Below are 13278 nucleotides of genomic sequence, written 5' to 3' on the forward strand. Positions count from 1 at the left end.
CCATCATTTCTAATTTCTACCTTTAGTTTGAGCTAATCAAATTTTAAAATTTTTAAGTTGCATTGTATCGATAAAAAAAAAGAAATGCTGTTCATTATCTTCATATTATAAATTAACATGTGATTTGTTATTTTTATCTTTATATTTAAATACATATATTTATACATTAGTATGAGTGTATTTAAATAAAAAAATTAAAAAAACAAATCGATAAAGAAAATATGAAAGGTGACAAATTTAGCTTGACCCAATGCTTCCACTCTAGCTATTGCTAATGTGGTCCAATTGGTAATTATGATATTAACAGTTTACCAAATCCCACCCCTTTGTCTCTATAGAATCCAACCCGTTTCTATTTTTCATTACTGTTTTTGTACTTGTGTTACTGTTGCACGGCAAAGCGGCCAAGCCATGTATCCCACGTTTTCTTTGTTTATCTCCCTCGCCCTATTTTTCATTCACTGTATGGGTACTTGAGCAGCATAGAAAGCAGCCAGTCATGTATCCCCAGTTCTCTCTTCCTTTTTCTTTTTTTTTTTCTCCTCGTTCTTTGTTGCTTAATTTGATTCATTTTTTGGGTCAATGGGCAATCATATTGGTAATTGCATCCTTTGGTAAAAAGCTTACTCCTTGATGATGAAAATTTTGTAATGTATAAGCCAAAAATGCAGATTGAGGGTAAATTATTTTGTGAATGCAGATGGAGAAACTAAACAAATATTGAAATCTTTAGCAGTTTCCCCATATTGATTAAGCACTATGAGCTAGATGGTCTTTGGTGGTGTCATTGATCAACTTGAATAAAATTAACTCTTCCATTCATTATAGGCAATAATGATTGATGGGGAAAATACAAGTGGTTTCTACCAAAGTTTTCCTATTGAACATGATTCACATGGGATTTTTGTAACAAAAAGTTTTCATCTTTCTTGTTTTCTTCTCAACAAATTTGGGTATCATTAGAAACTTCCAAAAAAAAAAAAAAATCCATCTACAATCAATTAGCAGTGTCAAACATGAAAGATGGTACATAAGCTTAATAATAGCGTTAAATATAAGTTTAAAATGTACAAATCTCATTTAAGTTTTTTTTAAAAAATTTAAAAAAATTAGGACTTACCTTAAAAAAGTAAATTTGAATGTTTTGTTTTTAGCAGATCTCACATGAACAACGAGGCTTGCACTTCTGTGAATTATAAAAATCATTTTTTTAAAATGAAGAACATTAGGAGATAAATAATCAAAGTACATCCTTGATTGTCTAAACTTGGGAGCTGTCTTTTATTTTTGACCCAATGGGGCCATGGCCATCGGCCAGGGGAGGTAGGCAGGGAGGCCATGGCCCCCAGTGCCCCCAAGTCTATGTTGTCTGTCGACAAGTTTGAAACCTATCCAAAGCCGTGTATATGCGGTTCACATTGCCTTTTTTTTTTTTCTTTAAATACAAAAATTTATTTTTCTAAGCTAACAGAAGAATTTCTTATTGCTATAATTTTCCAACCTAAGAGCGTTTGAAATCTGAACACTCTTCTTAAATTAGAGGAGAAATTCCATTCAACTACAAAAACCTATAGCTAATCTCTAATAGAATTAGGTTTGACAATTAATTTTCCCTAATGCTTCTGCAACTTTTGTGCTTTGCATTCAATTCCAAAAGGTCATCAAGTTTGGTTAATAATACCATCATTTACTTTTTCTCTTTGGTACAAACCGACTGAAAGGAAATTGGGAATCGTCAATAGGTGCAAATCGAGCTAAAATGTGGAGGCAAAACTCCCTATAAATGAGGTATTAGGCGATATTTGGGAAAACCTTTGATATTTATATTATATAATTGGAAAAAAAAGACTAAAATCCAAAATGGGGACAGGTTTTGGATTAGACCAAGGGGCGGTACACCTTAAAGAATGTGAATTTTTTATAAGAAAAAATCACTAATAAAGTGGGGTTTGATAAACAACACAAAAGAAAGGTAATGGTGTGCCCAAATCACAATTGAAATCAATTATTGGCTTTAGAAAAGAAAACAATGTGATAATCAATTGGCATGTGTGACCACAAAAGCATTTCAGTTTTTTAATTACCGTAAAGAAAATTGAGGGAGGAGAAAAGGAAATTAAAAAAAAAAAAAGAAGAAGAAAAGAAATATGACAAGTCCAAAGAGAATATGAAAATGAAAGGAAATAAAAAGGAAAGATGTAGGAGGGTTCCTTGTAGCCATTGGATTACTCTGCCTGTGGTTTGGGTTCGGAGCTAGGTTTGGGTGGTGACTTTGCAAGGATAAGAACGACCTCCCTCTCCTCCCTCGTTTTCCTTGCTTTGTAAACACCATCTAGTCATCTACCACTCTCCGGCTCTCTACAAGAACCCTCTCTCTCTCTAGCTCGCAAGAAAGTACCGAAACTCTCTCTCTCTCTCTCTCTCTCTCTCTCTCTCTCTCTCAACACAACCGGGCCTGCTTTCTGAAATTAGTTCTATTCCTCTCTGTTTCTACTCGCATTTTGGGACGGAAAGTTTCAAGAACAAAACAGAGCACTCTGTGTATTCAAGCTGGCGATCGAGAATCAAGAAACCACTGTCCGGGAAATCAAGCCCAAGAACAGGAGAATCATGGTATAATAACCATCTTCTCTGTTTCTTTCATTTTGTGTCAGTCTTTCTTATTTTGTTTCTGGGTCTAGTCAATGTGCTCTCTTTTTTTCTTGAACCGGCCATCGATGGACTTTAGATTCTATTCGGGGTTCTTCTTTGATTTTCTGTTTCTGAGTCTGGGTTTAATTCTTGGTTTTTCTTGAATAGGGTGCTGGAGGCCCTGACGACGACGACAACAGGTGGCCGCCATGGCTGAAGCCTCTGCTTAGTGAGAATTTTTTTGTTCAATGCAAGTTACACGCAGATTCCCACAAGAGTGAATGCAATATGTACTGTTTGGATTGCAAGAACGGCGCTCTCTGCTCTCTCTGCCTCGCTCATCACAAGGACCACAGAGCTATTCAGGTACGTTTTGTTGCCTCTGAATTCGTAGTTTTTTTTTCTCTGCTGTCATCATATTTGGCATCCGGGTTCCATCCATTGCTGTCAAATTTATTGATTCGCAATTTGGGGTGTGTTCTTGCAATGATTCTTTTTCAAAGTTCTATCTTTTCCTTTTAGGGAATCGCAAGATTCTTCTGTTTGAATTCGTTTTTTGGGGAATTTAGCTTTCCAATTACTCAGCCTTTTTCCTTTCTTGAATAAGTTTGTTTTATTCTTGTTTTTTTCTTCGGTCTCCCGGATTTACACCCTTCTAAATTTTGAGAAAAATGGGGATCAAAAGAAAAAAAAAGTTTTAATTCCGGTGCCTGATAAATGTGAGGCAGAATTGGAGTCTATACTTTCCCCGACGGCTTTCAAGCATTTTCTCAAGAGTATAGAAACTGAAAAGTACAGAGTCACACACACAAAGGTCTCACTTTTCGAGCTCATGGGTTATAAACTTCACATGAGATTGCTTCGTTTTCCATTTTCGATAGCCAACAATCACAAATTCTTATGCGTGTCGTCTGTTATGTGCAGATAAGGAGGTCCTCATACCATGATGTGATAAGGGTATCTGAGATTCAGAAAGTTTTGGACATCACTGGAGTTCAGACCTACATTATCAACAGCGCCAGGGTCGTCTTCCTGAACGAGCGCCCCCAGCCTAGGCCCGGTAAGGGCGTCACCAACACCTGCGAGGTCTGTGAGCGCAGCCTCCTCGACTCCTTCCGCTTCTGCTCTCTCGGTTGCAAGGTACTTTTACTGCAACAATGCCCCCACCTCCTTTTCTTCAACTTTCGCCCACTATTTCTCACCATGAATTTCTGGGTTTTATTCTTTCTATTGGAATTCCTTCTGATTGGTCGAAATGGGTTGACTTTTGGATTTCTGAGTCTGACATAACTTCATCTTTTTCAACCAAACAATCAATCGACAAATGTGAACAACACGAGCTGTTTGCAATTGAATTGGGTCCGTTTTTTTTTTCTTTTTTCTTTTTTCTTTCCGGTGGATTAACTCTTGTGATCATCAATTACAGATTGCTGGGACGTCAAAGAAGTTCCAAAAGAAGAAGCACTCGGCGGCGATGGCTTCGGACTCAGAGGACTCGTACAGCAGCAGCAGCCATGGCCTGGAGAAGAATAGGATCCAGAGCTTCACTCCCTCGACACCACCACCAACTTCCGTCAACTTCCGGACGGCAAAGAGGAGGAAGGGAATCCCACACCGTTCTCCAATGGGCGGAGTACTCATGGGGTATTAGGTCCTTACACTGGCATAATTATTCTGGTGACCCACCACATTATAGGAATTACAAAGGTAGCTGCCAAAGTATGGATGTCCTCCGTCCAATGCCCAGTGCTTTTTTAATTACCCCTCCTTAAAAAGGCCGGTGTTGGACGCAGTAGTACTGTACGTCCTCTGTACATAGAAGCAAAAATACAAGAAGTACTGAACAAAGTTGGGGAAATATGGAAAAATAAGGAAAATGTGAACGGGTTGGACGGTGAAATTAGGACAATAATAATAGTAATAGTAATAATAATAAATAAATAAATAATTGTAGCTGCTTCTTAGAGTGATTATACATAAGTTTTGTGGTTTTGTTCAAAGTAAATGTAAATATGCTTTGGTTTTTGTTGGTTGCTTAGATGGAGGAGGAAGAGGAGGGAGTTGTGGGAGGTGAAAAGACAATGTAGTCCTTGGGACGTAATGGGATGTGTTTATATGGGAAATGAATAATATAATTATTATTAGTGATATATATATATGTTTGTATGTGTGTTTTCTGGCCAATGCACATCCCATTGTTTCCAAATTCGGAAAGCAGTTGACTGGTCGGCGGTGGTGGCCGAACTTTCTAAGTTGGTGGGTCCAACTGCGGCCGGCTCGCGCGCGCGTGCGTACGCGTGGGTTGGATGTCGCTTCGCACACGAACGCGTCTTGGTTCTCGGCATCTGTTGTTTGAAGTAAAGTTGGTCAGCCGCCCTCTGGCCAATTGACTCAGAAAGGCGGTATAGGCAAATGGGTTTTACGTGTGTGGGACCCATTGTGGTTTATTCCTGGCCGTGAGATTACACTTTGATTCTCTCCTTCCCTTTCACCCTTTGTTAATAGAAAAAAAAAAAAAAAAAAAAAACAAATAAACAAACAGGTTTCGAAAGATTATAGGAATTGACTCTTTAACTTCAAAATAAATACAAACTTTGCGCATTCATCTTAAGAAAAATAAGAGAAATTTGGAATTTATATAAAAATAATACGTGAATTTTAATACTATAACTAAAATTAAGTTATCTTGAGTTAAATTGGGCTTAAAAACTCCATCATAATAAATTATTCTTTTGTAAGCATTTTATTCTTTTTATCCTTGTTTGATTTCAGGTACGAAAAAGGATTAGGTGGGAGAAAATCATCCATTCATAACATGCGGTAAACGTGTTAGAAATTGTGGTAGAAAAGAAAGGAAACGAATTACTTTTTTAAAAGAGAGGCCCGTATTGTCACTGGTGAACAAGTTGTTTTAGTTATACCGAATCAAATATTTGATTTTATATAATTATTATAATTTTTTTAAATTTTTATATAAAATATAATAAATAATTTAACTTTTTCTTAAAATTTAAAAATAAAAATAATATTATAATAATATTTTATTCAATTTTTAATAAATTATTTCATCTTATCTAATTTGAATCATATAACCAAAATGATTCGGATGCTACATTTTGTCAAATTTATGGGTTGAATGAGAAGGTTGGAGGTAGGCTAGTTTGAGTAGTAGAGTGTTCTGTAAATATTTTATTATTATTTATTATTTTATCATTACTTTTTATTTATTTTATTTTACTATTCAATATTTTATCACTATTTTTATATTACCATTTACAAAATATCTAAAATTACCTTACTACCCTAACGCAGCTACCTTTCGTGCTATATATATACTTCAAAGTTTAAAGTAATTGAAAAGTTGACATTCTAGCTTTTAACATAATGTTTACCATCCCTTTTTATCATTGCTGTTTATAGACTTTTCTTTCCACAAAATGAAAATATAGTTTTCCTTGCGTTTATCCTTCATTTTGTAGCTTCATTAATATAAATAATTAGGATGGATTGAGAGTGCTTATATATTCTAAACGTAGTCAAGATTTTAGGATGAAACTTGCACCTGATAATTTTTTTTTTTTTTTTAACTTAAAAGATGTCAAAGTTAAAGTTAAAGTAAAAAAATTAAAACTTAATATTTTATTAAATATTATATAGGAATTGCGTAATAAGTATGTTTTATATTTCTTTTTTTATTTACCGACCATCTCTCAAAGTTACGATCGACTTTTCTTTTTGGTGTGTTTTTCTATGTTGTTCCGCCGCTTTGGTATATGTCCAAGTGTTTTTCTTTACTACATAACATATTATATACCGACCACAAAATGTGCGGCGCCGACACGTGTACTTATCTTTCTCTTACGTGTGGCTTTTTACCTATGACTATTTGACGCATTCGAGAAGAAAAGCCCACGAATGACACGTAGTCAAAGATGTCAGGGACCATTCTCTATGTAAACCCTAGCTCTCTGAGTTATTAGGTTTTTCGGTTGTTATTTGGTTGTAGGAATTATACGAAGCCACGTGTTTGAAAAATTCCAGGTATTCGCTCGAGAACCGTCCAACGCGGTACCACTTGTGTTCCACGTGTAGGGCTCTGAAAACCAGAACATTCTCGGAGGCCTAGTGGGATAGGATGGACCTACGTGTGGGCCATTCGTTGGCGAAACATGAGGTCCACAAATTCTGCGAGACTCATATCAAGTACATAGCGATGGTGGAAGGTGAGGAAGGGACCATCTAAAGAATTACAACATTTTAGGTTTTTCGCCCCGTTGATTTTATACGCATGACCACTTTCTTTTACATGTTAATAAGGTGACGTGGAATAACTAATGCCGGACAATTGTTTATCTAAAAATTTAAAAAAATAATATTTACAATCGTAATTGTGCAAATGACATACAATTTTTTTTTAAAAAAAAATTTAATATAAGATCTATAAAAAAATTACTTTTTAATTATAGACCTTACTTTTTTTTAAAATGATTGCGTAATATTTACACATTCAAATATTACATGTAACATTACTCAAAAACTTAATGATTGATAGATATGCACATATTGCATAATTATTTTTTTAAAAAATGGTATCTATCATAAAATAATTAGTTTTTTTTTATAAATTTTTTTTCTATTATTTTTAAATAAAATATATGAAATTTATATATTTTAAAACTATATAAATTATTTTAAAAAATAACGTTTAGATTTAAAAAGTTTGAGAGGCTAATAAATTAATGAGAAAGTGATATTTATATGAGGAATCTGTGGAAAATAATCTCCTGTCTATCAATCAATTCGGTCTAACAGGGAATTATGTCTTCAGACTTGGGGAAAGACAATTCAATTTTGGTAATTGGGGCCGTACGATATCGACTCATGGGAACGATGAATCACATGCACAAAGCTAGCCTTAGATCACGCAAAACTTATGGAAATAAATAATTTCTTTTTTATATATTAAACTAGACATGCATGGATGCAGCAAAAAGTTTAAGAACCCTATTAAAAAGAAAATAAAAATGGGAGTAATGTTATTTTTTTTATTCAATCTTCACACTAATTAATCATGTGTTAATACATTTTAAATAATTTTAGAAGCTGATCATTTAAATTAAAAATCATTTAAAATACACACAAAACTAATCATCGTGTGGCCTTGTTGATTGTTAAATTTAACTAAGTTCAATTTAGTTTAATTTAATTTTAAATTGAATCTAATATCTAAACCATGGTTTTAAATACCGTACCGTACCGGCCGGTACGGCCGGAATATTCCATATCAGTCACCGGTCCGGTACAGATATTGTACCTGTTTCGTACCGGTCTGAATACCGGCCGGTACCGGTCATACCGGCCGATATTTTGGGCTGTACCGGCCTACGTACCGGCCGGCATTTCGGCCTTCTATTTTTTTAGTTTTTTTTTCATTTTTTCAAACTACAAGTTTATTTTTTGACCCCCAATTTATACCAGACTATTTATAATTTATATATATATGTATTTATGTATAAATTATTCATATATAAATTATTATTTTAGAATATAATTTATTTATTTATATTTATACATATAATTTATTTATATATCGATTATCTCGAAACGGTACATGAAACGGTACCGGTACCGGTACCGAAATATTTCATTCCAATGCCTTGACCGGTACGTCATCCGGTACGGTATTCAGAACATTGATTTAAACACCTAACTCTTAAATTATTAAATTTATCTTAACTCAAAATTTTTCTACACGTGAAACCCATAATATATTTTTTTTATTCAATATATTTTTATAGATGAAATTTATATAATCTACTCTATCAATTTAATTCACTATTATTCATATAAAACTAAACGTAGGCTTAAAAAGCAAGTGGGGTTGTACGTGGATAATGGATTAACTCGTCGATCAGCACTGCTCGGTCGTCTAGTTTGCCTTTGTCGTCTTTTGGTGCAGTAGTACTGCGCGCTCCCTTCTTCCTGCCCAAATTCAAAGCATCGATCATCATGTTCTTTCTGATCTCACATTTAATTCACCACCTACCTAAGATTTTAGTTTGCACACGGTCTCATCTTCCTTTTCACCAGAAAAAATAAGAATTCGATCCACTATGCTTGATATATATATATATATATGTATATGTATATGTATATGTATGCACGTATGCATGTATATTATATGTATCCAACATGTAGTGTCCTCCCTTAATCGAGCGTGGATCCCACTTCAACCAAGTTGCTCATGAAGTCTTGATGTCAATAGTTTACCAACTCCTACATGATGATAGGAAAAGCAAGCAAGAAAGCAAAGCGGCCTCTGTACATCATGTCCACATCGTACATGCTGTTCATCATCATCATCATCATTATCTTGATTCTGTTCATCGTGACCTAATTAATTTGTTATATATATATATATATATATATATATATATATATATATATATTTAATATTTAAACATATATATATATTGTTTTACAATTGATCATCAGTAACTTCTGTTAATGTTTAAACTGTCCAACATGTATGTTGATGAATTTGACTCACTAAGAGCATTGTCATTGGTTTAATCAAATTCATTTTTAAATTTGATCAATATCAATACTTTTTTACATTTACCTATTTCATCAAAATTTAATTCCCACATTAGATTAACCATTCATTCTCTATATAATAATAAAATATTATGAAATTAATAAATTTTTTATTTAATTTATTTTCTCACATTTTATAATTCTACCAATTAAATATTAATAATAATTATATTCTAATTAGATTAATATTAGAAAAATTATTATTAAATGTTAATAATAATAATTATATTATATTAATTTAATTTCTTTATTTTAAATGAGAAATTAATATTTTAATGTTTGATAAATGAATAATGATCTTTCATCTTTAACTAACCACTATAATAAAAATTTAAATTATTTTAAATTTATCCAATCTAATATAAATAATTTTTAAATTAAATTATATAAAATTTGACCAAACATCACATTATCGATCATGCCCTCATGTGGTCAACTGGAATGGATGGCAAAAAACATATACACATGCAGTATCATCGCCATGAAGAACAACTATTACATGCCGACAGGCCGTACTGTCAATTTTACATGTAAAAATAAAATAAAAACTTATAAGGTATTATATAAGTCAGCTTGCATTAATTAGTATGTTGTACGTTACTTCAAAACAAAAATGAGATAATATCGAATCTTCGGAAGAGTTAATGAGCTTTAAAATTCTGGTTGAATATGATGATGAAACTCCAATAAATTCCAAAACGTACCCTGACAGATATATAATTAACACATCATGATCCAAGGGAAGCAGCTGTAAGATGTGGACTTCGGTCGATATATACATGAAATGAGTAGCCAACAATTTTCATTTGGAATTTTGGATTAGCTCTTGTTTATTTCTATTTAAAGAATATATTAATTAATGCTTAAAACCTTCTCTCTTTTTTTGTTTTTTTTATAAATTGGGATGGATTCTTTGGACACATGCAGCATGCATTTGGGAACCAAAGATTCTTTTTGGAAGTTTCGAAAAGTACTTTTTCAACTCCCAATCCAAATTACATCCTCACAAAGTAATAAATATTTAATACTCCAATATCTATATTTAAAAAGTCATTCTATTTTAAGTCAGTATATAGAGCACTACATAACCATTTAATACATTATCTGAATGATAAGATTTGATGATTTATGATATTAAAATTTTAAACTTTATATTCCAAATCAAATTATGTAAGAAATTTATTAAGTGTGGTCTATACATGATGACTCGCTCGAGAATAGAGTAGTTTTTTATATTCAAAATGTGTAGTACTTATCCTCTTATCTATATATGTACAAAACAGCTAGCAAAACGTTTATGATGAAAATTAGGGACTGTTTAGATTAAGAAACCATCTCATCTTATCTCATCATTATAATTTTTTAAAATTTTCATATAAAATATAATAAACAATTTAACTTTTTCAAAATCCTGCAATTCAACCTCTTCAAATTCTAAAAATAATAATAATATTTAAAATATTATTTTACCAATATTTTATTCAACTTTCATCTAAAACTATCTCATCTCATTTCATTATCAAAACAATTTTGAACCAAAGATTAATGGGAATTAGATGCATATATAATTGAAACGTGGAATTAAGCTTTCATCATTAGTTGAATCAACGATAGAGTACTTTCATGAAAGAGGCAAATTAAATTACCAATTGGGATTTAAGTAAATTTCCAACCATGCAAAATGTTTTTAGAAACAAAAAAAAAAAAAATGTTGGGAATGTTTTATTTTAGTTGTAGTTTTTGGAAGGACGACAGACGTGAATATATCTAAAGGAACCCAAAGCAAATTAGAAGATATATATATATATATATATATATATATATATTTCTATGAGTGTGGAGTGGTCGCTTTTAGGAATCCATGCATGCAACCCGCACTAGTACTTAAATTACGTGACGCAACCTACACACAGCGTTAATTGATTTGTTGATTGAGATCACATGATACATATATTTTCCTAACCTATTGACAGTTATACTTTTATTTCAATAATGGAAGAAACTAGAAAGCTGACTCATTCATTCAACGCAACTTGGAGGGACCTCTAAATAACCCTAACTTTGATGATTATCAAATTTAATCTCACTTTGAATACGATTAATATAGAGTAATGTTACTCTTTATTCAGATCCGTATTTTATTATTTTCAGTTATACTGATTGATATGTAATTACATTTTAAATAATGTTACATGTCGATTATTAAGAAAAATCACTTAAAATATGATATATCAATTGATGTGATTGAGAATGACAAAATTCAAAATAAAACAACAACATTCTCGCTTATCCCATACCACTACCTATTATCTTGATAACTTACGTATCATGATCATTAACAATTATTAGGATTGAAGAAGATCATTTAGATGGAAATATTAAGGCCGGCCTCGTTTATTTTTGTAGATGAGATAAAGTATTGTTAGAATATATTTTTTAATATTATTATTATTTTAAAATTTAAAAAAAAAACTGAATTATTTATTTTATTCTGTGTGATAATTTAAAAAAATTATAATGATTAAATGAAATATTAAAATATGTTGAGAAAACAAACAAGTCAAATTGAAGTATCATTTATTACCTGACGGTCGGTCTGATTAGCTAGTTAGGGCAGATTATGACAAACAATTTTCCATACTTTCCACAGCAAAGGGGCCTTCTTTGCTCAATCAAATTTAGCCAATTCGATTACACATTTAAAAGCTTTAGCTGAAAACTTTGTATAAAAGTAGTAGATACCGCGTGACAATGGCTACCTCTGATAAGCGCAGCCTCTTTCAACTTCGCTCTTCAGTGATACTTCATATTCAATCCAATAAATAGTCATAACCCATTAAAGGACTTGTCACATGCAACTAGATGATCCCGAACGAAAACAAAAAAGAAAGAAAAATCTTGGATCTAAAAATCTTGGATCTTAAATACTGGAGCTATTCCAGTTTTTGGAGATGATAAGACCGTGCATGTCTGGTTTCAGTGAATAGCCGATTGGTTAGCTGGCATGGATGCATGGATAATGCTGTCAGAAACTAGTGCATGCATGCATACTCAACTGGTTCATTGAATCAATGCTTTTAGCTAGTTTGCTTTTCTCGTTTTGGAAGCATGGACTGTGATACCAACTACGTACCAAGACCCCATCCATGACCCAAATTCTAGGGTCAATACGTACTCAACTAGCCCTTCCAAAACTTTAGACACCCAAAGTACGTAAAAAGGGAAAGCAAGAAAAGTAGAAGAAGAAGAAAGCCTTCCAAATACATGGAATATTTAACAAGTTTTAGTTATTGTCGATGACAACTTAAGATACCATTAATTATGTTGGCTCATATATATAAATTAACAAGCTAGCTGCATTGAAATGGGGATCGAAGGTCGAAGGAGGTTGCACCAACTATGATCGTGTCCATTTTCACGCCCATTAATTATAAGCCCCTTTCTGAATTAATCCACGAAGTTATAATTAATGTCGTTCCAATTACAGGCAGTTTGGAATTAAGTTGCTGAGAAAATAAGTGGTAGTTCGTCATGATCATCTTCATGAAGCCCATAAGAATCTCTGTTTTTTATCCTTCCTCTTTCATCGGTTAAGCTATACTCATGTCCATCTTAGTTGAGCTACTTTAGACAATATTTAAAGGATGTTTGGAAATAGTTTTGATCTCATCCCTATATCTCATCTTATCTCATCTTATTTCATTCTCAAATATTACTTAAATACAAATATTTTCAAACTAATTATTATAATTTTTCCAAACTTTCAAACAAAAAACAATTCAAACTTTTTCATATTTCAAAATAAAAATAATATTGTAAAAATTATATTCTAACAATATTTTAACTTTATAATATTTTTTATTCAACTTTCTCTATCTCTCTCTCTTCCAAAAATCCTATAAAATATTAACTCAAACTATCTCATTACTATTCACAAATTATCTTATTACTCTTCACAAATTTTTTACCTCATTTTATTCCTCATACATACCCTAAACTCCAAGTGCACTAACATAATGCAAGAGGACATAAAGAGTACAAGCACGGATT

At 32.3% G+C, this 13278-nt stretch overlaps 1 protein-coding gene across 1 annotated transcript; it reads left to right on the forward strand.

The window, feature by feature from the left end:
* Window positions 1-2267: 2267 nt before the first annotated feature.
* LOC122290267 (protein RGF1 INDUCIBLE TRANSCRIPTION FACTOR 1-like) lies at window positions 2268-4781 on the forward strand. Its single transcript, XM_043097888.1, has 4 exons — window positions 2268-2613; window positions 2800-2997; window positions 3556-3771; window positions 4058-4781. The coding sequence occupies exons 1-4, from the start codon at window positions 2611-2613 to the stop codon at window positions 4280-4282; spliced, it is 642 nt and encodes a 213-aa protein (XP_042953822.1). The 5' UTR covers window positions 2268-2610; the 3' UTR covers window positions 4283-4781.
* The last annotated feature ends 8497 nt before the right edge of the window (window positions 4782-13278 follow it).

This window comes from Carya illinoinensis, chromosome 12, assembly GCF_018687715.1.
Source record: "Carya illinoinensis cultivar Pawnee chromosome 12, C.illinoinensisPawnee_v1, whole genome shotgun sequence".
Lineage (NCBI taxonomy): Eukaryota > Viridiplantae > Streptophyta > Magnoliopsida > Fagales > Juglandaceae > Carya > Carya illinoinensis.

Excerpts from the sequence above, each read along its gene's own strand:
- LOC122290267 (XM_043097888.1), top strand. Across the intron at positions 2,998-3,555 it reads AGGACCACAGAGCTATTCAG|ATAAGGAGGTCCTCATACCA; the intron begins GTACGTTTTGTT and ends TGTTATGTGCAG. Across the intron at positions 3,772-4,057 it reads TCTGCTCTCTCGGTTGCAAG|ATTGCTGGGACGTCAAAGAA; the intron begins GTACTTTTACTG and ends CATCAATTACAG.